Source organism: Diadema antillarum, unplaced genomic scaffold (genome assembly GCF_040938485.1).
Source record: "Diadema antillarum isolate AM-2024a unplaced genomic scaffold, OU_Dant_1.0 scf00000103, whole genome shotgun sequence".
NCBI lineage: Eukaryota > Metazoa > Echinodermata > Echinoidea > Diadematoida > Diadematidae > Diadema > Diadema antillarum.
The window spans coordinates 4,696,840-4,723,506 of NW_027270992.1; the positions used below are offsets into that span (position 1 = coordinate 4,696,840).

The 26,667-nt window shown below is 40.2% G+C and overlaps 1 protein-coding gene across 1 annotated transcript in view; it reads right to left on the reverse strand.

Moving 5' to 3' along the window:
* Positions 1 to 6,621: 6,621 nt before the first annotated feature.
* LOC139718953 (dedicator of cytokinesis protein 7-like) overlaps positions 6,622 to 26,667 on the reverse strand; it is a 49,611-nt gene continuing 29,565 nt past the window's right edge. The window contains exons 24-42 of the mRNA XM_071630399.1: positions 26,266 to 26,603; positions 25,367 to 25,682; positions 24,465 to 24,653; positions 23,485 to 23,635; positions 21,528 to 21,621; positions 19,575 to 19,671; positions 18,557 to 18,691; positions 17,614 to 17,766; positions 16,657 to 16,815; positions 15,765 to 15,877; positions 14,459 to 14,639; positions 13,706 to 13,849; positions 13,001 to 13,132; positions 12,169 to 12,303; positions 11,264 to 11,444; positions 9,740 to 9,885; positions 8,512 to 8,655; positions 7,803 to 7,900; positions 6,622 to 6,850 (exon numbers count right to left, since the gene is read on the reverse strand). Of these exons, the coding sequence (XP_071486500.1) occupies positions 6,622 to 6,850; positions 7,803 to 7,900; positions 8,512 to 8,655; positions 9,740 to 9,885; positions 11,264 to 11,444; positions 12,169 to 12,303; positions 13,001 to 13,132; positions 13,706 to 13,849; positions 14,459 to 14,639; positions 15,765 to 15,877; positions 16,657 to 16,815; positions 17,614 to 17,766; positions 18,557 to 18,691; positions 19,575 to 19,671; positions 21,528 to 21,621; positions 23,485 to 23,635; positions 24,465 to 24,653; positions 25,367 to 25,682; positions 26,266 to 26,603 (3,135 nt within the window). The remainder of the gene's footprint in view (positions 6,851 to 7,802; positions 7,901 to 8,511; positions 8,656 to 9,739; positions 9,886 to 11,263; positions 11,445 to 12,168; positions 12,304 to 13,000; positions 13,133 to 13,705; positions 13,850 to 14,458; positions 14,640 to 15,764; positions 15,878 to 16,656; positions 16,816 to 17,613; positions 17,767 to 18,556; positions 18,692 to 19,574; positions 19,672 to 21,527; positions 21,622 to 23,484; positions 23,636 to 24,464; positions 24,654 to 25,366; positions 25,683 to 26,265; positions 26,604 to 26,667) is intronic.

A 26,667-nucleotide genomic window follows, 5' to 3' on the forward strand; every position in this document is an offset into this window, starting at 1 on the left:
GATCCCCAAATTAATGTGGCATGCGTGCGTACATTTCTCCATCCACATACACATACTCCCCTATCATGAATTCAACCACTCGCAAAATTGTTTTACAGTCCTGATTTATGAAAAATTAGACTTGCTAAACATAAAATGGTGTATTAAGTTATTGCAACCATCCAGTTATACACTTATCAAACTAAACATGAACAGATGTATAGGTGTGTAATTTTTGAGTCTAGCACAAGTCCTCTCGTAGTTTGTACAATGTACCTCAGCGTATGTGTGTGGATAGCTTGCATTGAATGGGTGCAGAAGTTTGGAACTTGGGTTGTATGTGTGTGTGCTCTGCCCAATCAAGGTAAGGAAAGACTGCTGTATATGCCATATATTTAGTCATATACAACTATTCATGTCAAGATCAGAGTAAATAATTCTGTGAGTTGTTAAGTTCACAAATGGCAACCAGCTTGCAAATGATAAAAACCTCACAAAATATATGGCGTACACAGTACCAGAACAATTAGCTTGTAGGGTCATGTTAGTGTTCAAAGGCGACACAATATCAAATACAAAATGCTTGCAACAGAGGAAATATGATGTAAACATCACCAATTTTATTAAGCAAGTTCGTCATAATCAGACAATCTATAAATTACATTCCAGTGAAATGGATAATACCAGTATTAACTACAATTGCACTGTGTTAAATACAACAAATCCTACGGCATACAACCAAATAAACGCGAGTATAAACGTGCATAGTTTCTGATGATAGTTACAAGCATAAAACACATTCTTAACTTTATAAAGATATATCTACTGTTCCACTATCCACTTAATAGTTTCCTCATTACAGAAAGATAACAAGCAACTAAACTTGCCTTCGGGGGTGTCGCTGACTCATAGCATTCTAGGCTAGTGGCAGTTTGGTCCTGGGTGTAAGATTTGGGCCTGCCAACAATGAACGGACTCCCATGGCCACACAATTCATCTACACTACTGCTTCATGCTTCTCTCAGACTAACGAATGGTATTTGAAAGTACCATAGACATCTTATGTCCCATGTATGTGCCAAGTGTACAAATGGGTGTCTCTGCAGTGTATTGTGTAATAAGTGTGTATTGTGTAATATTGTGTACTGTGCACTGTGTATTAATACTGTGTAGTGTGAGTGTTGTGCATTGTGTACTGTGTAGACAAATAAACAGAGCAGGGTAATAAAACATACTACAACAGTAGTGGAGATGTTGCACATTAATAACCTTATACGCAACACTTCCACAGACTACAGAATGAAACTCGAAATCATGAGACATGGTCAGACCTTATATCACAGGCTATCAATCCCAAATCTTTCCTTTAAGCTCAATTTTGCAAAGCACAAAAGTAACCACATTAAACACTAAATCAATAAAAAACCAAGTAATTCATACATATTCTAGTCAATTTTTGTGAGCTGCATAATAAATACCATAGGATAATAATTTTTTTTTCTAATCATAAGCAACATAATGGAATAGAATGATAAATGATTATGTATTTTTTATTACTAACGCAACTTTAAAATGATCAAAGCCACTTACGTATTCTGTAACCGCTTTATTGACTGACAGTATGATTCAACCAATATAAAATGAATATTGTATTATACACCTTAATTTACAAGGTCAAATTCAGATAACTCCTACTCGTTAAAAAAAGACTAAAAGCAAAAACAAACTAGAAATGTCGCTATGGCGACTGGTATGCCTCCGCCATAATGCATGATTCTCCTAATAGGTCTAGATAGTACATGTGGACAATGTGTGATTACATTTTCACAAAACTGGCAAAATATTGAAATGACAAGTTTGTCAGAAATGTGTTGAATGTTCACCTTCCTTGAACTTGGTTTAATTGCATGAATAGGAGAGCATGTATTTGGGGATTTAAGGACTTTAACTTGACTTTGACCCATTCATACATTTATGCATTGAGTAATTTTCATGGTACCGGTATGGGGAAAAAGTGCAATTTCTGTACTGAATAGTAAATTGTTACCATGTTCATCTGGCCTTAGACCCTAAAATTCATAAGATAATCACTTTCAGGTAGAACATGCATAGATATGCAGTAAGTTTCACGATAAATTGAGCCACTTCCGAGATATGGAGGAAAAAGTTAGTTCAGCACTTTCACTTGATCTTTGACCTTTTGACCTTTGAGGCAATAAAAAAAGAAAATGAAAAAAAAAACTCTCCAGAGAATTTCTATTAGGTTACACATGCATACACCAAGTGTTAAAAAAAAAAAATACTAAGCCTGCTGGCATTGCATGAACATGAGGGAAATAGTAAAATTTTGAAGTGTTGCACTTGACCTTTGACCCCTGACCTTTGACCCCATGAACCCTACATTCTCTAGACAATCACTGCCAGTCAGTACATGTATATATACTATGTTCCATGAAGATACCTTGAACAATTTTCAAATTTACAGAGAAAAAAAGGAAGTTTTAATACTTTTACTCGACCTTTTGACCTTTGACCTTTGACCTCATGACCCAAACTTTCACCAGAGAATCTAAATTGGGTAATACATGTATACACTAAGTTTCAAGAAAATATCTTCAGGCATTGCATAGATATGGTGGAAATAGTGAAATTTTATGTATTTGACCTTGACCTTTTGACCTTTGACCTTGAGCATGTGCACCCAAAAGTTGATAGGCACAACTTCACCCCCTAATACACATACATGCCAAGTTTCATTAGGATACCTCAACAGCTTTTGATAGTTACCTTGTCCACAAAATTCATTACGGACGGACGGAAAGACAGACGGACGGACGGACGGACGGAAGGACGGACGGACGGACGGAAGGACGGACGGACGGACGGACGGACGGACGGACAACCCGAAAACATAATGCCTCCGGCACCACTTCGTGGCGGAGGCATAAAAACAAAAACAAAAACAAAAACAAAACAAATTGGGTGGTTATGGCAAGGCTTTGAAACATTTCATCACATGGACACTGTGATTCACAAAACTGCTATCGAGCATGGTTCTGGATCATCTACGGCTAATTCTTCATACACTAAAGAAAAGTAAAACTAACTCAGAGTAGAGTTGGTATAGCAGTCTGGAACTGAAATCACATGACCAAGCCTTGGTCATGTGACAATCATGCCTTGGTCATGTGACAAACACCCACACCCCTAGTTATCCTCACAATGAAAAAGTGAAAACACACCTTTGAAAAATAACAGATTGTCTTCTTACAAGAAACAGAGAAAAATGCATCAATGCTGCACAATGCTCATTTCAAAGCTGTCAAAGTACAGTGTGTATTTACGCTCTAAGGTGAACAAGACATTTAATGAAAAAAATAATAAATATATATATATATATATATATATATATATATATATATATATATATATATATATATATAAAGAGGGCGAGAAAAAGAAGACTGTCAGATTTTTATTTTAAGATAATGTTCAGTTTCCTGATCATTTTGAGAGAACCTCTCGATTGTCTTTGACTACAAATAGTAGTCCCTGAAAGATGAAAATCTTCCCAAGAAAATTGAGCTTTACTCGACCTGGATTGTCACTTCTTTACCTGCTCTTTTACTCTTTGTCTCATGCAGTTACATGTAAGTAGGTTTCGTTCTGTGAAGAGACATTCGATTTCGGAATGCATGCAAATTGCGGCACATTGAGTCAATCTGTGTCATATTAATCACGTTGTGCATGCCCCGCCACGGAGATCTTGAGGAGATCAAGAAGAGTAGAAATGTCATAAATTTTAATGATTAACCCTAAAAAGACTGGGCTATTTTGGTAGCTCGAAAGACTGGGGGGGGGGGGGGGGGCCTAAAGGGCCCCCCTTAAGATCTCGGCCGTGGATCGCGCGATCGCCGCGGAAATTTGCACAATGGTAGTGTGCGATGTAATCTACAAGATCGTATATTTAAATTTTCCAAAATAGTCTTCTTTTATTTTATTTTGATTAATTATGCTAATTTATGCGAGAAATCAGACTTTTTGATCTAAATCTGTAAATAAAGCTCCAAAAGTGCTCATTTTTTATCTAGATATTCTTTGTGGCATTCTTAGCAAATGTACTTGAAAAAAAATTCGGTATCAAAATTAATTTCTTATTTATCTTATTGTTTTATGAATTTCTTATGTATTTCCCTGTTTTTTCGACCTTTTGTTTTTGTTGTTTTTTTCAGCAAAATTTGTGGCAGACCCTTTTTGAAGCATAATACTACTAAAACAAATTGATTTTAGCCATTGAGAGTAAAAATAAGCATATTTATATGAACCATGTGATAAAACTCAATTTGTATGCACTTTGTAGTTTTGTACACAAACTCACATTTTTGAGCCATTTTCGGTCTCACGTGCATGTACAAAAAGTTATGTAACTTCAGAACCGTACCCCCGGGCGTCACAAATTTGGTGTCAAAATGTGCGGGAAACTCGAAAGAAAAAAGTCATAGAGCATCGCGGCGAGAGCATTGCGTGTTGCTGAGTCATCGCGCGAAATGTCGAGGGGGGGGGGGGCCTTTTAGGCCCCCCCCCCAGTCTTTTTAGGGTTAAGGTAGCTCACGGGAACAGAACGATGATTAACACGAAGACTGCATATAGCAGGCACGCAGTTATTTCTTCACAGTGCATTAAGGGAATTTGTTTTACTTTTGGCATTCCTGCATGTTTAAGCAATGTTTTTCAATGCATTGATAAAATTTGTGGTAAGTAGATTAGTTCTTCAGGAGCAAATACATTGGGAGACATGCATGACTCACATAAATAAATACAAACTGATATTTACAAGTGCAATGCCACATTCTGCGCTCTTCCACTTTTGTGAAAACGAGTAGTTAAGCAGCAATAACATAAGAATGTCACTTGAAGTATGCTACGCCCCAAAATGTTTAAACCACAATACAAATAAATATATTACCACACACGGAGCCTTTTCCATCTGCCTTGATGTGAAATACGCGAACGATCTTGAGTTTCTCACAATGATCGGTTGCGACAACACAGCACCTGGAGATGGTCTCCGACCTGCTCACTCTGGAAGCGAATATTCGTGTGAACGCAAACACAAGAATGATTTGAACTGGAATATTGTGCAGAAATGAAAAGATGGAAAAGCTACATATCTGGCACAATCACAAACATCAGCTGGGTTGATTGTGGAAGCCGTTTCACTCAAATGCAGCACAAAATATGTATATATATTATTCACATGCTTAAAATTCTATAGACACAATATCTAGATTTATCCTAATCTCTGTGTTCTAATAAAATGGAATTAAGACAGACAAGATTTTTCCTATGCTACATCAGAATAAAAAGATTCTGTTGCTTTAAGCTGCCACTTATGTACACCTTCTGTGAATGCTGATCTTGGTCATATGGCAAAATTCTGTAAAAGGCATCTTACAGGCAAACATCCTGCTTCAGTAGAAATAAACATAGGCTACAATACACGGCATGACACATTATCATACCAATGATTCATATTTCAAACTCCTGTTCACAACTATGTCCATAACAAGAGAATCTAGGAAAAGCACGGAAACAGACACGACACATTAGGCAAATTCTTTGATGAATATGAAGTGGGTTTTTTTTCTTCAAATCCAATGAATTTTCTACATGGAATAGAACTTTTACTCAAGTTTTGCGCAATAGATCTGAATAGCACCTTCAGTCTCATTTGAAGGTTTCAATATTTGACATATAACCTCTAAGCTTCTGCTTCTTGGGTCATTCCTCAACACACGTCCACTGGGTTGACACAAACCAATAACTCTTCTCCAATGGACACATTTTATAGTTAGCGCTGCCACCTGAAAAAAACTTTCACAAGTTTCCGCTCAGATAGGACTACTACTCACCAGCAAAAGAATATCCATCCTACTCTAATGTCCTGCTAACTCATCTAGATCTTCAAATAACAAGGACCGGTATTCTCACGTCTATTTCAGCGAGTGTGTTCTAACAGCACCATTGAAGTGGACATAACACTGCATACTGTCATGTGACGCGGATGAGACATACAATTTTGTACTAGTTAATGTGGTGTCATAGATCACTACATCCAATGTGTGCCCCGTACTGATCCACCACACAGATTAAGACTGGAATGAATGTTGCCGTGCACTTGACGTGGGTGGGGCTCCGAGGGCTGCTTCGTTAAGCTCTACTATCAATCCAAAGTTCAATTCAACTGATCTTAGGGACAATTTTGGGATTAATCGTCATCAAAAGTTTGGAACCATTTCATTAGGCCATTTGGGAACAATATCTTGCGCCAACACCAATATCTTGCACCCCATTGCCATGTTCTGGAATACATCTTGAATGTCTAAGTATTCTTCCCAACTAGATCTGATCAGAGTCAGTCCCAGTTCCTTGTTTGACCTGATATAGTTCCCATGTTAGTGAAACAGGGCCCTGGATTCCATGCTATAAAAGCAGAGTTAGCCTCTGGTGACTGGCAATGCAACAAGAATGCATGAAGAACACACCTTTCACCTTGCATACACAAACAGAGGGCCTAGGTTTTAGATTTTACACTGTCCAACTGAACGTTGCCCCTCTTGCGCCCTGTCCTCCACTCATCGCTCAAAGGGTCTCGCTGTTGCGGATGCTGTGGTTGGAGGCGCTCTTCGGGACCCGCGACATGTCCCGGCGGCCCCCCGTCCGGCGGATGGTGCCCACCAGGTGGTTGCGCTTGGAGATGAGGGGCATGAGGCGGTCGGTGAAGCGGTGGTAGTTACGCTCCAGCTCCCTCTGGTATTCCCGTTGGTCCTGGCCGATCAAGCCCCTATTCCTCCTCAGGGCATCACCGCATCTGTGACAGGCAGGGACAGACACCACAACAAACAAACAAAAAAGGAAAAAGAGAAACAATAGTCATAACCTCATCATACATACATATGTACAGTTGTACTACTGAAAAAGCTGCCATTTTTGCATACAGATGTTTTCGCGAATGAGGTCACAGACAATTCTGAGGATGTTGTCTTTCTGATATGACACCAAGGCTATCGCAAGTGTATAACAAATACTACAGTGCACTCCCGTTATAACGAACACGGTTATAACGAAATTCTGGTAACAACGAAGTAAAAATTCAGGCCACAACCTTTTTCACTGCTTTTTATTTTTTTATTTGTTCTGTTATAATGGAATTTTGATACAGCAAAGAAAAACTGCCGGTCCCAAGGACTTTGTTATATAACAGGAGTCCAATGTAGTACATACTTTAGCGTGTAGCAATATTTTCACGTTTTGTTAAATTCGAAGCAAAACAGGGAATTGCAAAATTCATGAAAATAACAGCTTTTAAAGTAAAACAAACATAAAAAACATACACAAGAGAATGTAATCAATCTTTAAAATTGTCGACATGTAACTTGTTCACTGCAAGCTCAAAAATTCTTGTTCATACATTGTCTACAACCGGTTCAATCATGCAATACTATGCAGAATAGAGAATTGTGAACAGCTGAATATGCCTCTAATCAAATTACAGACAGTGTAAGTCATGATGCTTGTGCAATATAAATCTTACCTTCAGCAGCCTTAACCCTATTCCCACTAGCACTCTAGAAAGAAAGACTAACAACACTAATTCCTGTTTAGATTCTAGTCCCGGCCACGTAATATCACACAATTTGTACTCGAGAGGGGAAACAAATGAGAATCTTAAAGTCAAAGTTTGTTATATCACTGAAAGAAGACAACTCGCAAAAGTCTACATCATAGATACTATGCATTGGTTTTTATCAAGAGTGACTCACTTTTTCTGGAGATCCTTCAGGCAGAGCCTCAGAGTGTTGTGGTGTTTGTCGAGAGTCTTCTCGGCATCCAAGAACACTTGGGCCACTTCCATTGGACCCTAGGGGAGAGGATGAATGGTTTGGAAGGGGGGAACAAGACAGAAAATGTGACTGAAGAGGTACAACTACATACAAATGTTACCAGTAACTATGTCCTGTTCAATCTATGATTTCATTCAACTGAATCCTCTTCCCCCACCCCCTAAAACAAAACAAAACAAAACAAAACAAAACAAAACAAAAAGAAAAACCCTCAATTCTTACCTGTAGTGTGAAGAAAGTTTCAATCCATTAAAGTTTAGCAAGTTAGATTACTGTTCATCAGTAAGGAACTTAAGAAAAGAAATCTATTTTCAATGCCCTTTAACAAATATATCTTTGCTGATGTCACCTGTTGGCAAAACCGAGATAGCATTCTGTTTACCAAAATTCCTTGACTGTATTCTTCCCAAGTCCCATTTAAAACTCACCAATTCAAATTTCCTGAAGTTTGTGACAACACAAATCTACAAGGGACAGCTCTGCCATTACTTGGTATCCTTTTCTTGTCTTTGAACATGCTATAGAGCAAACCTGGCACCCATGTAACATCCTAGCCACTGTGGACCACATCCAAAGGGGGTAAAGACACAGACAGAAGGGGTGCAGTTTGACCCCCCTCACCCCTCACCTGATTGACTGTGGTGCCAATGCACCCCTGTAGAACCATCTGGAGCATTTTGGGATCTGCAGGCTCCTGGTTGGTGGCCAGCTCCAGCTCTTTGGTCTTCTTCTGGATGTCTTCTATGGCAACTTCCACTGGAGAAAGGACAATCTGGAAGAGGGCAGATGAAAACCAACAAATTACAGAAATGGATGAAGGAATGAAGAAGTACATATACATTTATTTTGTTCTTTGTCATGCTGAATCAAAATTCTTTTGTAACTCTCCATGTAGAGATGTCTCAAATGTTGAATAAAAAATACTTATACAAATGATAGAAATATACAGATACATTGGTAGAAAGACAGACAGATAGACAGATAAATAGCTATATGTAAATAAATTATAAAATAATTGAGTAAGTATACAATGATTAAAGAAACAAATACAGGACACAATCATCCCTCCCAACCATTAAAAAAAATGACAGCTTGTGAGTCCACTTTCACACAAAGGGCTACCATCACCACATAGGCCTTAAAATTCAGCTGATTAGGATCGAAATAAAAAAGAAAAAAAAACACTGTCAAGGTTACCATGAGGTCATAATGCAGCAGTAAGCCTGGTTAGGCATCATTGTAGATAAGAGAGAGAAAAAAATTTCAACACTATTTTCTGTACATGGGACTATCAGCTACTTGCTTGATATTATTTCCCCCTTCCCTCTGTCCTTTACCTCCCCCCCCCCTCCATCTCTCTCTTTCTTTCTTCTCTTACATACAATTGTACCTTCATTTCTCTCAACTCTCTTTCGTTTCCTAAAGACTTGGTAGGGGTGAGGCCATGTAAAAATGATAGTACAGTCAAACCTATCTATAGCGGCCACCCAAGGTAGACAAAAAGAGTGGCCATTATAGACAGATGGCCGCTATACAAAGGTACTTTAACATGCTTTTCTTCTCTCATAGGGAATTGTTTTAGTAGTTGTACAACATATAGCAGGTGGTCGCTACAGACACGTGGTCGCTAAGACAGGTTTGACTGCATAACTGATATCTGAGTGAAGCCTAGACGAAATGCAGCTTTTTCTCTCATTTTTCTCTCCAAAAACTCCCTTTTGTCTCCCTCCTCCTACGCCCCCCAACCATCTATCCCATCTCAGCTACCACCTCTCCCCCTCCCCCATTCCCATCCTCCTTGGTTCCCTTACCCATCCCCCCCCCCCCCCCCCAGATGCTGCTCCAGCCAAAGTTACCTCCTCCTTGTGCACAATGGACACCCTGGTCTTGATGTAAGGAAACGAGTGCGACGTGGTCAGGATGGTTTTCCTCTTGCACTGGTCCTTCAGCTCACCATGGGCTCGGCCGTCCTTGGTGAATGGGGTGGCAAACATGAAACGCTCTGGAGCAAGTGGAAAGTTTGGGAAGAAAAAGAAATTCACACCTTTAGTCACAGATCATAAAAAGATTATTTCGTACAGATGGTAAAAAAGAAATAATTTGAAGTTTTCAGTTTAGGTATTATGGTTGTTCATCATTGTCATGAACTGTCATCCCAAAACACAGTTCATTTTGCTTTCTGTGTGTCAAACATCTGAGTCTACAGAGTGTTGTATGTTTACAGCTTCCTGAATTCACAAATGAAAGATTTAAATTGAGTCAGTCCTTTCTGTATGGACAAAATGCCACAAATTTGATATGATATGACTTGACGTGACCTGACGTGACATGATGTATGATGTGATGTGATGTGACATGACGTGACGTGACGTGACATGACGTTATATGATATGATATATGATACAGTGGAAACTCGATATAACGAGATGGTCGGGACCGAGTCATTTTCCTCGTTATAGCCGATATCTCGTTATATCAGTAGGCATAAAAGAAGGCATAACATAAAGACATTAATTTGCACATGTGGGACTACCCATCATATTTCAATCAATACTGATAACTTGATATTGTGTGTGAGGGAATTACTCACCTTTATGAGTAAGAAGATGTTTTTCACCAAGGAAATCCAATATCAAGAATGTGTTTCTTATTAATTGTAGATGTTTGAATTTGTAAATTTATATACATAGCCTGTGATTGTATCAAGATCGTCTGTGGATTGGTATGTGGTTATCGTATGGGTGTGTGTTGAATGGAACGCTTGATGGTCTGCACAATGCTGTGTGTGTATGTGACACATTCTCTATGTACATTATGACTGCGTGTGTGTGAAGATGGGGAATTCCCTACGTAGAAAGCCAATCACAGCATCAGATTGCCTCACACCTGCTAAACGTCATGATGATGTCATGAATATACATGGCCGTCCCACCACATTTTCTGCATGTATCAGTGTGTGCGCACACACACACACTTACACGTACAACATGCAGTGCTAGCTGGAGTGCACTGAAGAAAATGATTATGTGTGTACAAGACAGTTTTTGGCGCATCAAGCTTTACAATCTCGGAAGATGATAGCACAGGCGAAGTAAAGCTTTACCGAAGGCATTTTGCTTTACCTCGCTATAGCAGGTCTGATTGGCTATGTTTTTCTTTGTTTGGAAGTCACAAAATTTATCTCGTTATAGCAGTTATTTCGTTATAGCCGATCTCGCTATAAGAGTAGCATTTTACATAGACTTGTGTGGAAGGAAATTTGGGACCGGAAAAATTTCCTCGTTATAACCGATATCTCGTTATAGCAGTGTTCGTTATACCGAGTTTCCCCTGTATATGATATCCTATCATATGTTAATTAAATCAGATCGAAATCTCACTGAGGTTGTAGTTCCTGCTAAAGAGGGTTGGCCTCTGGAGGATTTCGTAGTAATCAAAGTACGGCTCCACATAGGTGACTTGGATGTAGGCCTTCAGTGGGTCAAGCTTGGACTTATCGACGGTGTTAGAGTCCTTGATGACCTCCACTGTCCCTTCGCCAAAGCGGTCAAGGTAGAATTTCTGGGAAAACAAAGGAGAAAGAGAGATAGCAAGTTTATCATGCATGACATATATCAGTGAGTGCAACATATGAGTAGCCTTCATACAATCAATGTTGTGATATTTGAGTCTTCATACTGAACAAATTCAGAAATAAACTTTCAAGTCCTTTTCATCCTGGCTACTACCTATCTGCACGCGTTAAGATACATACAAGTTGGAAGTGCAATGTGATTGGATGCTGTAAATCAGAAATTATTTGCATGCATGAAACTTTCGCGAATTTTGCGAGAAGCAAAGATTCGTGAAAGCGTAATGTTCACAAAAGTGTTTGTGAACACAATGCACTGAATGCCAAGTCACCAATTTGCGAAAGTTTCATGCCTCAAAAAAGAGCCGTCGGCTCTAATTCGCAAAAGTCTCATGCTGACAATGTTTCTGGTTTTAAAGCAAGCACAAGATAAGTATATATTTATTGACTTTTTCATAATAATGTAGGATCAAAAGAGACTTTTTAAATCGATAGCAAATATCACTAAAAACTGTGCACCATGTCTCCTTAAAATGCCACTTCACTGATTGATTTTGCTGTTCTTAAATGATGATTCTATTTCATTTTATTTATTTTATTTATTTATTTATTTTTTTGAGGGGGGGGGGGAATAGCAAGGTGAAAAGGGAGAAGGGAAATCACTTTCAGGGCATAAGTTTACATCCTAGGTTTCTTTCACCGAAATTCACTGACCTCTAGTCTCTGAGCTATCTCCGGCAGCTTGGTGATGGCAGGCTCCTTGTACAAGAACTCCTCTCCGTTCAGGTCACCGAACTTTGGCCCGTAGAAGCCCACTCGGAAGTACGTCCCAAAGAGTCGCTTTGGGCCCTGAGAGGAACACGACAGGTGACTCATACTTTGTATTATGATTCGATTTTGTGAGGCCATTGAGGAGGCAACGAATGCTTACAAGAAAGCTAGTAACCAGATGACTAATGGAAGGTCTAGGCAAAGAGAATAAAGTGCCTTGTCGAGAGGAGGAACAGCCGCTGCCTGGGGAATTGAAGAATGGACCTCAAGATTGATAGTTTGTAGTCTCATCCACTGGGCCACAACAGCTCTGTGCCATCCACAATACCTATACACTGTACATAGCTTTACATAGGCATATAACAGAAACACTTATACAGTGTACTTGTTGGTGCATTGAATGATGATGCTTCCATCAAGAAGACTGAAATCTGACCCTAAGTAGTGTACCTTCCAATAGAAGGTACATCGTACAGAATGAAGTACAAATGAATAAAGTTCTGTCACAAGTACAGCATTACACTACACCTGCTTACAAAGTTCTCTGAACGTAATCACTAACACACTGACTCTCATAAAATATGCTATCTTTGCTGAAACAGTTATGCCTTTGACTATGATGTAGTTTGCCTATCAAAACACTGGAATAGTTGGTCTTGCAAAGCTTCTAAATCTATGTCAACGAACTGAATCTAACTTTACCTGAAATTAAATGAAGCAAACATGAAAAGGACATGATTATCTCATTAGGTCAAAGGTCAACTGTCAAACCCACCAGGAGTGAGATCTTGTTGAAGGCATCCTGCAGCTTGCCGTGGACGATGGACAGGCGCTTGAACTCCCGGTTGGCCTCGTGGATGGGGATGAGAATCTTGTAGACCTCATTCACCGCCTCGAACAGGCCGGCCTTTGATTAGAGGGCATGTCAGACAAAGGGTCAAAGGTCATTTGGGATTAACATGTGAAGAGTAGAATACTGTCACAGGGTCTGGTTCTCTGTTTTATATTGTAAAGCCAGAAATATTCGCGGCATGAAACTTTCACAAATTGGAGCCGACGGATTTTTCGCAGCATAAAACTTTTGGAACTGCCACTTGCCTTCAATGCATAGTGTAGACAAATAACTTTCGCATGCATTTTACTTTCACGAATCTTGGTCCCTCATGAAATTCGCGAAAGTTTCATACACGCAAACATTTCTGGTTTTATAACATCTTGTATCTCATTCCACAGAGAAGATCCTCAGTCACTAAACTGCTAAGCATACATCGACAAACATAATTATGTCTGGTTTGAAGGTTTGCATGGCGATGTGAATGAGAAAGAGAGGTTTGTGGCAACACCATGTTTGCAGACATGTAGTTACAGAAATACCATTCTACAATTCATCGAGGATAATCAATCTATTAAAAGCGGAATCGCATTTTTCAGAGGTTTGTGTCAGGGCGAGATGAGACGTGAAGCAGGACCAAAACCCTACCTGGTTGAAGGATGCAGCCGCATGCTCCAACAGTCCCACCAACCCACTTTCAGTGAAGTACTTCCCAGTGCAGATGCCCTCCTCATCTGGAGACACCACGTCGTCTGACACAGCACTCTCCTCCAGCACGTTGGGTGAAATTTTCTGTAATCATCCGCAAATAAAAAAGAGGAGAAAATGGTCAAAAATTTAAACATGATATGCATGAATCTATAAAAAACATATAACACAGATGACAAAACCTTGAAATTGCACAAGCAGTCATATGGACTTGGCGATTCTTACCTTATCAAACACAAGATCACTAAATGACTGGCCGACAGATGGCTTTCACAAAATGTTTCTGCCAGTTTGTCAAGTCAGACCTACACATATGTACATGCTTTTGAAATAATTCTTCAACTATACCACAGATGTTGCAATGTTAAAAACAGTGTAAAACAGCTGTGCTGAATTTCATGAAAAATGCACAAGGAAAATGGCTATGATATTTATGTTCCGAATATGGAAAGGATAAAGGAATTAAATGTTACAATTGCTATACCTAGCATTAACTGGACGGAGGACACTGTAATCTTTGTTTTTCATATAGAGCAAAAGTCCATCAACAATACTTATTTTTTAACTAATAACGTATCTTTACTAGTAAAGCAACTACTTAATTTAACTGGTAAAGTATGATCTTTTAGTAAATTCGTTAACACTGTTTTTGTATATGAGTTTGCGCTGTAAGCATTTCCAGCAAATTTTTACCTCAAACTTGACACAGCCCACAGGGAGGTAGGGCTTGTCCTCCAACATGTGCAGGTACTCGGCAACGAGGGCAGCAGAGTGGACCAGGCACTCCGCAGCCTCTGTGTGTTTGCCGTGCTCCGAGTGCTTGCCCGCCATGTTCTGCAGCCAGGTCAGGCGGAGGTCGGGGGAGTTCTGGTACCTGCAAAGTGCAAAGGGTCAAATGGTCAAAGGTCAAACAGTCCTGAGGTCTCACAATTAAAAGTTTGATTGTACACGAGAACACAATGCAATTTGCACTGTGTGTCACACATTCCATACATTTAGTAATTGTTCTGCCATATGTGGAAAGAGACGCTGTTATAATTGGTCCAGAATTAGTTGAGGTATGGCTTTAAAATCTTAGGAGAAGTTATTCTGGTTCCAGACAAATTAGCCATCACTTAAAATAGTTAAACGACAGCTACAGCACAACCACGAGGGCTGTTTACATTCTTCACATGCCTTGAACAAGCCAGAATAGGTGATCTATCACTTGGTCTACCCCACTTCGTCTAATAGCCATTTACTGCAGTCCCAACCCACATAGTCTAATCCCGTTTCGTCTACAACCAGTTCATCTAAGGACCATTTAGTCCAATTGCCACTTAGCCTTGTTACCAGTTGGTCTACTTCCAGATGGGCTATGCCCACTTTGTCTACTACTCACAGTTTATTAGACAAAATGGAAAAAACATCCAATGAGTCAAAATTGCCATTAGACCATCTGGTCATTTGACAAAATGATGACTAGCAAAGCTGGACATTAGACCAAGTGAGGATAAGACCAAACGGACATTAGACGAAATTGATAGTAGACCCGACGAGTTTTGCCTTAGTGATGTTTACAGATGGACTGGGAAGTAAACCATTTGATATTAGACCAAGTGGCAATAAACTGCCAGAATATTCCCTACGAAAACTGCATGGCCATCATGGTCAAACACTTTGATGCAAACAGGCATATCACACATGGCAGTATATCACTCTAATTACACTGATATAGTGATGATGTCGAAGTGGAATACCGTACCTGCTTAACTCTGTGTGCTTTGAGTGCTGAGTTGTCGACACAGAAAAACCCTGGAGTGTTATACATACTGTCTAAAATAAACCTGGCCTCAGAAAGGGTAGGGTCAACCCTTTCAAATCTACCGCTTCATGATACCACTGACCATTGTGTGCAAACATGATAACAAGAGGGTTGAATCTATGAGGTATGGCATAAACAGAGCACCAGCTTGCAGTATTTGGCCTTGGAAAGGGGGGGGGGGGGGCCTTATCTTACCCTTTGGCAATGCGGTACATCAGGTCCACCAACATCTCCGTGTCCTCCTTAAACTCTTTCATCTTCACTGTGTCCGACAGAATCATGTGGAGGTTGAACACTTGATCTCGCACCTAGGACGGAGAAAGGGGCTATGGTCATGATGATACACAAAGATACAAATGTGCTCTAGAGACTACCTTGGTATAAAGACCATCTGTTGGTAAAGACTGACATATCTAATTCCTTTCAAAATGGCACGCATGCAGTTTGGCTGTGCTTTTTAGATTCTTGCATTAAACTAGCTCATAAAAATACACCTCATGTTGTATGTTAATAGTTTGTGTAGACTGGTTTGATCAAACTGTGCTTTGCTGTTAAACTGTTCACCACTGCATACGACCCCTTTATGGATCTTGTTGGTATTTTGTATTGCTAATGACGGTCACACTGGGCGCAAGCTAAAGAGGTTCACCCTTTACAAGAGCATTATGCTCACATTACGTGTTGCTACAATGTACTATTGTCAACATGTTGTATAATGACAACTGATTACACAGCTTCATGTGCTGTGTTTCAAAAATCTCTATTCAATTAATGTCTGTAAATTAAAGGTATTCATCAGTGTTTGATTATGACAGATGCATTGGTGACACTTTACATAATCACAATGAACGTGTGGAGAATCAAAACTTTCTCGCAATTTGCAGCAAGCCCAAAGGCACAGGTAAAAATGAGAAAGTTTGAAGTTTGTTGGTCATATATGAGATTATCATAACTAACTTTTATTAGAAAAAAATGATAAGCCAAAGTGATGATACCTCGAGCCTTAAATTCAAAGTCTCTTAAATGCTTTGTAAGTAATAGGGTTTGTTCATTTAGCAATGAAAGGTATCATGTCACAAGGTCTCACTTGTTCTGGGAATGTGGTCTGCTGTAGCTCTGCGTCCTCCTCAGCGTACGTGAGGATGGTCTTGAGGGAGCGCCGGAGGTACTCCTCGTTGAAGTTGGTTTCCGTGCCGACCAACGAGGAGAGGGACATGGTGACCTGCATCTTGACCCTGGCAAAATTCTGCAGATGAGACAAGGGCGGCATGAGCATTTGGATAGGTTAGAAGTGTTTTTTTTTTTTTTCAGAAATGCTTTACACATAGCTACCATACATGTATATCTCATGCACTTTTCGGGAATGTACAGAGAGGACTCCCACCCCCCACACCCACTCCTTTTTCCAAATTGCACAATCTAGCAGAGATGGTTGGTCCCAAAAAAAAATGAGTGATTTAACAATGACAAACACGTTCTTTGTTTTGCAGTCACGCAAATGTATATTTGAATTCATACAGTAAATGTGCATGAAACTTCAGTGAATGATACATGTGACTTGATCTAAACTATTTTGAGACTGCCTGCTTGTCACAAATCCCCCCAATGTAAATGGATCCATAATGCTCTAATACATCAACAAAACCATCAGAAATCTTTCAAGAATACTGTAACTTCAATAGGTCCTTGTATCTACAATGTAAATAGAAGAGAGTTACTGAACATCATCAGTCATAAAGATAAACATATCCAGACAAATGTATCTCTAACAAAAAATATGGACATAATTCTACATCATCATGCTCTACAAGCTAACTTATTACACATAAGTATACTAAACATATTGATATCTTCTGATATTCATAACTTTTGAACAATGTTTGTCACCACAAAACTCACATCATTATGATGCTCTATATGTTATCCTATTACATATATGTAAGCATATTGAAAAAAAAACAAAAAAAAAACCATATATGAATATCTTCTAAAATTCAAAACTTCCATATGGTCCTAGAGCGCGTATGTCACTGTCAAAACTCACGTTGCCGATCTCAAAGTTCTGCCTCATGAGCAGGTAGAGGGAGGCGCTGGCGTGGGAGCGCACACTGCTGATACAGGAGCTGCAGTGGTGGAGGAGACGGAAGCACAGGTCTGCACACTGCTCTGTCTCTTCCTCAAACAACAGCTCAGGGTACTGGCAGAAACAAGGGAACACCATGGATATATAGATAATTGAAGAACTTGTGTAACTGTCTACATGACAGACAGACAAACAGATAGATAAATAGACAGATATACAAATAGACAGACAGACAGACAGATTGATGAAGTAACAAACTGCATGAGTCAACATACAGTATTAGGGCTGCCAACGCACTGACATCAAATCAGGGAAATTTGAAGAGTAATTACAGAGATCCTATAAAAAGTGTGCTACATTGATTGATTGAGGTCAATTGAGGCCATTTACTTGGCAAAATTAAACACAAAAGTAAATCACATTGACATTGAAAGCATCTTGTGCTCTCACTAGATTGCTCATACATAGAAAATACAGTACTTTACAATCACAATCAGTCAATCAAGTCAAAATACTGAATCCAAACTGATTATAACTGATTATTGGTTAACTAACATTCTTACATCCATTAAGGAAAAAAAAGAGGGGATTGAGGAAAAGGGGCGACTGGCTGAAAGAAATTGAATTGAATTGAAACACAAGAAAAAGGGGAGGAGAAAAGTGCACGAAACATTCTGTTTTGAGAGATAATCTTAAGACAGACATGAAATTGCACAAACAGGAAAAGCAAGTCAACACTCATCACCGCAATTAGCTCATTCTTCCATAATAGATGAAAATCTTTGAAGTGTGAAGTCAGCATTCTTCTCATCCATTTATCTAACCCTCCCCTTCACTGGTGTAAGATGCCACCAAGAAATAAATAAATAAAAAAGATAATGTGGAAACACCGGAAGGCACTGACCTTGAAGACGAGTGACCGCTGGGTGGCCAGAATGCTCTCCATTACGGTTGTGCTCTGGTTGCGGGCCAGGGCGTGGAGAAGGACGGTCATGATGCCGGTCAAGCAACCCTGCAGGTGGTCAGTCTGGGACACCGTCTAGAAGATTCCAGAGAGTGAGGAGTGGAGATTGTGAAATGGTTGCTTTGCAACAAATGGTACTAAGAAATGGCAAGATCGAGTCACAACTACAAAGCAGGATACTTCTTGCTTGTCAACAAATAATCAGACAGCATTTGTCCTGCATGTGTGCTGCTGAAACCCTAAGAACTTTGGCTAGCAGAGCAGTGGTGTAACACCTACACTGCCTTACTAAAAAAAATGTATGCATGTACACACACAAAACGTTGACCCATTGAGGACGAGTCCCGAGTATACCTGGGCAAGTGCCTATGGGAAGTGCGTGTTGTAGCAAAATCAAACCGTCCTCAATGGGTCAAATTCAATCAGTGCATGACATCGATGAGGAAAGAAAAGAAGCACGCATGTTATAAGCTCCTAAGATACACTCACTGAAAGTTGGGTTGTCTTTGCAAATGTTAGATCATACACAAATTCTGACACAGTAAGGCATTACTTTGAGAAAAGGAAATGTTGAGAAATGTAGTTTCAATCTTCAGGTTGTAATCACATGCAAACTACAATGAATTCTTTTATGGACAGGAGAGATAAGCTCTACTATACCAAAACTCTTAGAAGTATTGATTTAGAACGAGGAACAGTTTGCGAGTCTCTGTCAATCAACAACAGTCCACAGTAGCTTGCTGGTTACAGGGCTGCCAACATTTGCTCATCAAAATCAGGAAATTCCAAAGAACAATTGGGGAGATATGTACATGCGTATTACGTACATCTTGGTTGCCAAAGATAATTTCGACATGGGGAAGGTTGCTACATATTCTTTTGTCAGAACACAAGAAATGGCTCTTAATTTTCAGGGAGCCTTACGCATATCAGAGAGTCTTAATGGTTCTGTGATTACCTGCACCATCAGCTCCACGGTGTCTAGTACGGTGAAAGAGACCTCGTTGGCTAGCAGGGCCTCTAGGGCCGCCTCCTGTTCCAGCTCTCCCTTGGGTCTTGGGGGAGACAATGCCATGACATGGTATCGAAAAGTTATTGTCGGGTTAACAGTCATATCTTTCATGTTATACAGATTAAAACAATTATGAAGACAGGGCAGATCTAATGTGGGAATCACTTGTGGACTCACATGCCCCAAGCTAAAAGTAAATGATTTCAATTTATGAACCTCAGTCCACATTTTATCTTTATTTTCATTTATCTATTTCTCTTTTTTTTACTCTCTCTCTTCTGTCTCTCTTGATGAAGCAACGATGTCAAAACTTCACAACACTCCTGTATACTTGTACACACACATGATACAAAAATCCTGTTTTTGATTGATAGAAGGCAGGTTTCTCTCTAAAACTGGCAATTCTTTTTTCTTTGTCAACATTTCTTTTTCACCCTGACTAGGTGGAGATTTAATAAATTTCTTTCAAATCTTTCTCCAATCTGAGATATGCAGTAAACTTGAGTCCCTTCATGCAGGCAAAGAAAAAAAAATTCCTCCTAATTCATGATGACTTAAACCACCGAAGACTAGTCCAAAGTATACTAGGGCAAGTGGCAATGGGAAATGCATGTCATAGCAAAATTGGCTTGTCCTCAGCGGGTTAAGGAGCCTCACATCCCTTTAAAGGGGATGGCTAGTAACCAATCAGTGGGAATCAGTGGGAATGCTGAGGGATGATTGTTATAATCCTTGTGGGATTCATTTAAGAGTACATTATATATCTACTGTTGTGTGAAAATTATTTGCTTCAGAACGGTCTCATCTTCAAGCAATGTGCAGATTAATGCCCCATCGCTGACCAGGCACGCTAACCTGGAAACATTAAACTGCACATTACTTGAATATGAGACCATTCTGAAGCAAATACTTTTCACACAACAATAGATATACATGTATAATGTACTCTTAAATGAATCCCACAAGGATTGGAACAATCATCCTCAAGCATTCCCACTGATCAGTTACTAGCCATCCCCTTTAACCCTAACTTACCTGGGCTATTTAGCGAGCTTGAATTCCTGGGGGGGGGGGGGGCATTATGGCTCCCCTTCAGATCTCTGCCGTTGATCGCACGATCGCCGCAAAATTTTGCATGAATATAAAGCCGGATGTAATCTACAAGACTGTTCAGTTAAATTTTCAAATTATTTGCATTTTCTTTTTTAAATTAATTAATTATCCAAATATATGCAAAAAACCTAATTTTCGTCTGTAATTGGCTTATAAAAGCTTATGGAATGCTGATTTTTGGTGTAAATATTCCTAGCGACATTCCGAACATTTGTGCGTTAAAAAAAAATTCAGTATCAAAATTAATTTCTTATGTTTTTTATTGTTTTATCAATTTTTATGTATTTCATTGTTTTTTCGAACTTTTGTTTTTGTTGTTTTTTTCAGCAGAATTTGTCATACACATTTTTTTGAAGTATAATTATACTAAAATAAATTGATTTCAGCTATTAAAATTAAAAATACAAATCTCTATATGAATTAATTGAAAAAACACAATTTGTATTGACTTTGTACACAAAATCACGTTTTTGAGCAATTTTGGGGTTGACGAAAATTTTTTGAAGGGGCGTGGCTTTGGAACGGTATGCCCGGGCGGGACAAATTTGGTCTCAAGAGTTGCGCGAGACTTGAAAGTAAAAAGTCAGCGAGCAGCGCAGTCAAAAAATTTTGCGCGCCGGAATGGTCGCGAAATTCGTCGAGGGGGGGGGGGGCCATTATGACCCCCCAGGTAAGTTAGGGTTAACCCACTGAAGACTAGTCACAAGTATATACTAGGGCAGGTGGCAATGGAAAATGCATGTTATAGCAAAATCAGCTGGTCCTCAACGGGTTAAGGAGCCTCACCTGTCTGGAACCTCTGTGTTTTGTCTCCAGTGGGTCAGGTCCTTCCTCCATCTCAGTCTCTCTGTCTGCCCCAGGGCTGGGCTTAACCCTCGGTCTAGGACCAGGAACCAAAAACAAATCCATGTCTCTGAATGACACACTTGCTTATCATCTTTCATACAGATTCACTCATCACTCTTACTTTCACCTTTATCTACCGGCCCTCATGCTGTAGCACACACAGCTGTGAGCAAAGGGCTAGAGAGTCGAAGCTGAGCATGTCAGCATGAAAACCTTTTGGGATCGCCAATTGTGATTATTATTTGTAGCAAGGAGAAAGCCAAATCTGTGTATCACTCCGACTGAAGAGCTTTGTCACAAGATGACTCAGCTGGTCTTTTTTCACCAATGAACTGCTCGATTTATCAACCGGCCATCAGTGCGAAACATGTATGCATGGGCTTCTTCTGACTGTGTTCTTAAGAATTACCATGTGGTCAAGATTTTTCCTATCACTGTTTGGTAGCGGAATTTGATTATTCAAAGTCATAACTCAGAAAGATCTGCAAAGGCCCTTTCGCTGTGTCTTGGGTCAAAATAGTGGTGTGACTAGTCTCAAGTCACATGACTCTCTTTGCTCCTCTTGCAATTACTACAAAAGAATCGCCTGAAACAAAGACTACACATATATGATAAGAAACATTTAGCTTTCAGTAGTATGCAAACTATGTCCTGTGTAAGACAGAGGTGGACAATTGTTCAGAAAGTTGTTGTGTATAACAATGACAGGTGTACAAAATGAAATTGAGTTGGTAGAACCATGGACCTACTACACATATGGACCATGAACGGAGGTCTTTCTTTGATCCAATGTTCACCACCGCCACCTGATTATGTGCATCTTAATGAGTACATTCAGACGTTTGGACAATGACGATTGTGTAATCGTGCATCATCACTGACAAAAGAACCCGGTTTCCCTCATTTCGGTCCTATTTGGCCGAGGTGACTTTTCAGACTCAACTGCCTTTGAATTAACACCAATGATGGGGAGCAGCAAACCTGAAACAAGGACAAATTTTGCGTCACAAAATTTGTAATTACTGAAGCGGCCACTTGCGGCCATGCATGTCACATTCCTGAATGGCAAGACAAGCATGTCGTCTACTGTCACTGCCCATGTTTACTCTGAAACAATGTGCGACAAATGGGGAAAAATAGATTACAAATCACAGTCAACCTGCTTAATTACTTGCTTTTTCTTGTAAAGTACTTGCATTTCGCAAATGAAATTGCTTTAGCGATGATTTCGCGATATGCACTACAACTGCACATGCATTTTTCTTGATTTAAGAGAGTTATTATCTTCTGCGCACGTAGTTTTTAGATTTCTCAAAGCGCCGTCTTGTTTTTATCCAGGCTGGCTGTCGGTGGACAACACTGGATCAAAGCAGGAAAGCATGTTCAAAATGTCTTTGTGACGCTTTTGACAGAAACAGGTGCACGAATTAATTAACGAGCGATGAATGTCCATGTGTAGTAGGTCCATGGTAGAACAGAGAAAGCCATAATGACTATAAATAAAATTTACATAGCACTTACAATGGGTGTTTCTAAGCAAAACATGTTCAATGGAAAATTAGAACAGCCAAAGAGTAACAAAATTATACAAGTACACTGTGATCGGATTTCAGCCTCTACTGGATTACAAAATGGTCAATTTTTCTTTCTTTTTTTAAACTCTCATCACTCTATAAGAACCTTACTGAAAATACCTTTATCCCTAATTACTACAGGATTTCCCTCAAGTATAATGAGAATTCAATTTGAGTATTTTAGTCGTGATTGGATTCCTTCATTTCCTCTGTGCGCATGGAAGAGCCTGTCATTGTGTTTTGACGTGTCCCAAGATTGTAGCAAATGTATTATGGCTGGCTGGTGTATGCGATAAGAGAGCATCGCCGACGCATGGCGGCGCCCTCACCTGACGAGCCCTGCCTACTGTGCCTCTGGATCATGTCGCTCCTAGCGCTGGTCGTGCCCAAGATGGCCTCCTCCAGCCGCTGTTTGATCATGTCGTTCTTCTTGAAGGACATCCTGTTGAGCCGTTGGATGACCGCATGCTTGCCCTACACAGATAAATGTAAATACAGACCAATGCAAGAAGTAAACCTTTTATGTGTGTCAGCACTCTTTTGAGCCCTGCAGCAAAGCTGGTTTATGGATGGTCCGTTATTCCCCTAAAATCTTATCCATAATGTCCGTTACTCAGTGTATTCCCCTCAAAACTTGACCATAATGTGAGATAGTCAGTATATTCCCCTCAAAACATGACTGTAATGTAAGATGTTGTTGATGGTGATGATTCACAGCATTTGTATGGCACACTATGTTTGTTAAAAAAAGACATCCAATGTAAGATGTTCAGTATATTCCCCTTTAGACTTGACTGTAATGTGAAGTGTTCTGTGCATTCTCCTCAAACCTGACCTTTAAGTAAGGTGGTCAGTGTACTTCCCTAAAAACTTGACCAAAATGTCAGGTGTTTGTATTTTGTTCCAAACTTTTGACTTACAAAAAAAAAAAATCAACATCATGTAAAGTTGGCCCAGAATGCGGTCAAAAGCCAATCAACAGCTGCAGCAAATACAATGCCTGCAGAACATCTGAACTACACGCGAAGGCTACATGAAGATGTGAAGCTTCATTAAGAAGTTTACCCAAAGGACACACAAAGATTATACCACCACTCATGAAATTTGTTGCTGGAGCCTGAAAAACTCCACCGGTAGTCATACGATGGCTTAAGATGCCCTCACAAATGACCAAATGTTTAAGCGATCACAGCCAAATTTGAATATTCTCTCTATCGTGTGTCCATCCTTGCCCAATTTCATGGCAGTGTGATGCCTGTATAAACAGGCCAGAGACGGAGATCTTCCCCCTGACCACACCCACCTTGTACTCAAAGCTGTAGATGCAGAAGAAGAGGATGTCCAGCATCTTGGTGACCCGCTGGGGGCGCTGCGAGGCCCAGATCTCCTGCAGGGTGCGCGGCTCCACATTCTTCACCACCCAGATGAAGCACATGAGAAGGTCCCTAGTTGACTCCTCTGACAGGCTCGTCTTACCCTGGCTGGGTGGAGTCTGGGTGGTAACCATGGCAATGGGAGAGGTCAGAGACAGCAAATTGGGTGAACATTTGATAGCAGGAAAGACAACAACACACCAATGAATTTTTGCTCATTAACAAATAAACCCTCTTTGCTAAATACAATCTTTTGTGCATAAGGAAAAATATTTAAAAAAAAGCTAACTCTGCCATGAGAAAATCTTATGTTCAGCACATAATAAAAGTCGCTTGACCAAACACATATAAATAAATCTATGTAAATATTAATGCATGAAGAGTGATATCCACACAAAATATGATAGAGTTCACTTTGAATTTGACATTTACATAGCACTGTAACAGGATTTCTTTGCATAAAAGATAGTACTAGTTACTGTGATTGAACTTGCATATGATAACTATATAGTTGCAGCTTATCTGTAGACAATATTTCAAGCTGTTACCAACACAATATTGCTGTTAAATGGTAAACCGTGTAACGGTTAGATCTCTATCTACTAACAGGTTACAGAAAGTCTTTTGAGTACAGAACTGGGCACCCTTTCATAAAAGTTGTCAGTCATCACAAGTTGTCAGTCTCTGACAATTACCATGGTAACAGTCAATGACCAGAGCTCAGCCAATCAGAAACCAGAATTTTACTGAAATTGTCAGAGACTGACAACTTTCATGAAATGGTGTCCTGATCTGTGAGGTGTGTGGGTGGTTTGAAGAGTACCGTACTCACTTGGACGCTCTGGGCAGAGTCCGTCCTCTCCGTAGCCCCAGTGTAGATGCTGGTTCCGGCGATCGCCATGGCGACAGACTGGTTGAGGGGGACGTCCGTGTCCTCCATCTCCCCCAGGGCGGCCGAGGGCCGGTGCTTGGGGTCCACGCTGCCACAGGTCAGCTGCGGAAGGGCGTCGGTGATGATGCCCAGGAGCGGCAGGTAGAGGGCGGCAACACGCATGCGACACTCCCGGCTGGAGAAGCGCTGGTCGGCGTCGTGGCACGCCAGCAGGTTGGTGATGGTGTCTATGGCCTGGCGATGCAAGTTGCTGTTACTATGGCAACAAGAAGGGCGATGAATCATATTTAATACTTCAGCTACAGCTTCCATATCTGTCTTAAGTGCCAGGTACACTTACATTTGTATGTGAAAATAACACCAAAATATGATATGAATACCATCGTGAAGCAATTTTGTACGCCACAATAAGATGTCAAAACATTTCACATTTTTAAAAAAAACATTTCTTGACCAATCCCTAAAAATATTCTAATGAGCAAATTGATGATGCCATACCCTCAAAATTGTTCATGTATGCTATGTATTTTTATGCATGTTTCATGTATGTTATATACGAAAATCAGAAAAATTTTCCTTTTTAGCTAATACAGGTAAAAGCATGTTCCCATACCAAGATACATCAGAGTTAACATTTGTTCTTTTTTACTTTGAGTGGTTTTAAGACAAAAAATGTGAAATTTCAAAATGTCATATCTTCCTTATTTCTTATCTGATTTTTGTCATTTTTGTATAATTCTGTAGGGAATATTTTTTCTCTTTCTTTTGAAGTTTATGTTTGGGGTGGATTTCCTTTCAAAAGCATCGTGGGATCTCGGCACTTTCTGGAGGATACTCACTGGGTGGTGAGGACGTTCGCCAGGTCGGAGAGGAGCAGGGCGACCAGGTAGTGCTGCTGGCGGTAGTCGTAGGACAGCTCTGCCATCTTGTGCTGCTCGCCGAGCGAGGAGAGGGCCGTGGAGATGGAGATGAAGGAGCCGACGGAGGTGGTGCTGACGATGGACGGGGTCGGGGACGGGGGCCGCGAGAGGGACGCGTGGGAGGTGGCCGAGAGGGAGGTGCGGAAGGGTAGGTTGAGCGTGACGTAGTGCTCGTGGCTGCAGACGATGCGCAGGAAGTCTAGCTTGAGCAGTGCCAGGGTCGTGTGATCGGACAGAGCGTTGATCTTACCGGACACCTGCAGACCAAAGGAGGCACAATGTGGTCATCATTTCTTTTTCTTTTCTACAATGTCATTTCAT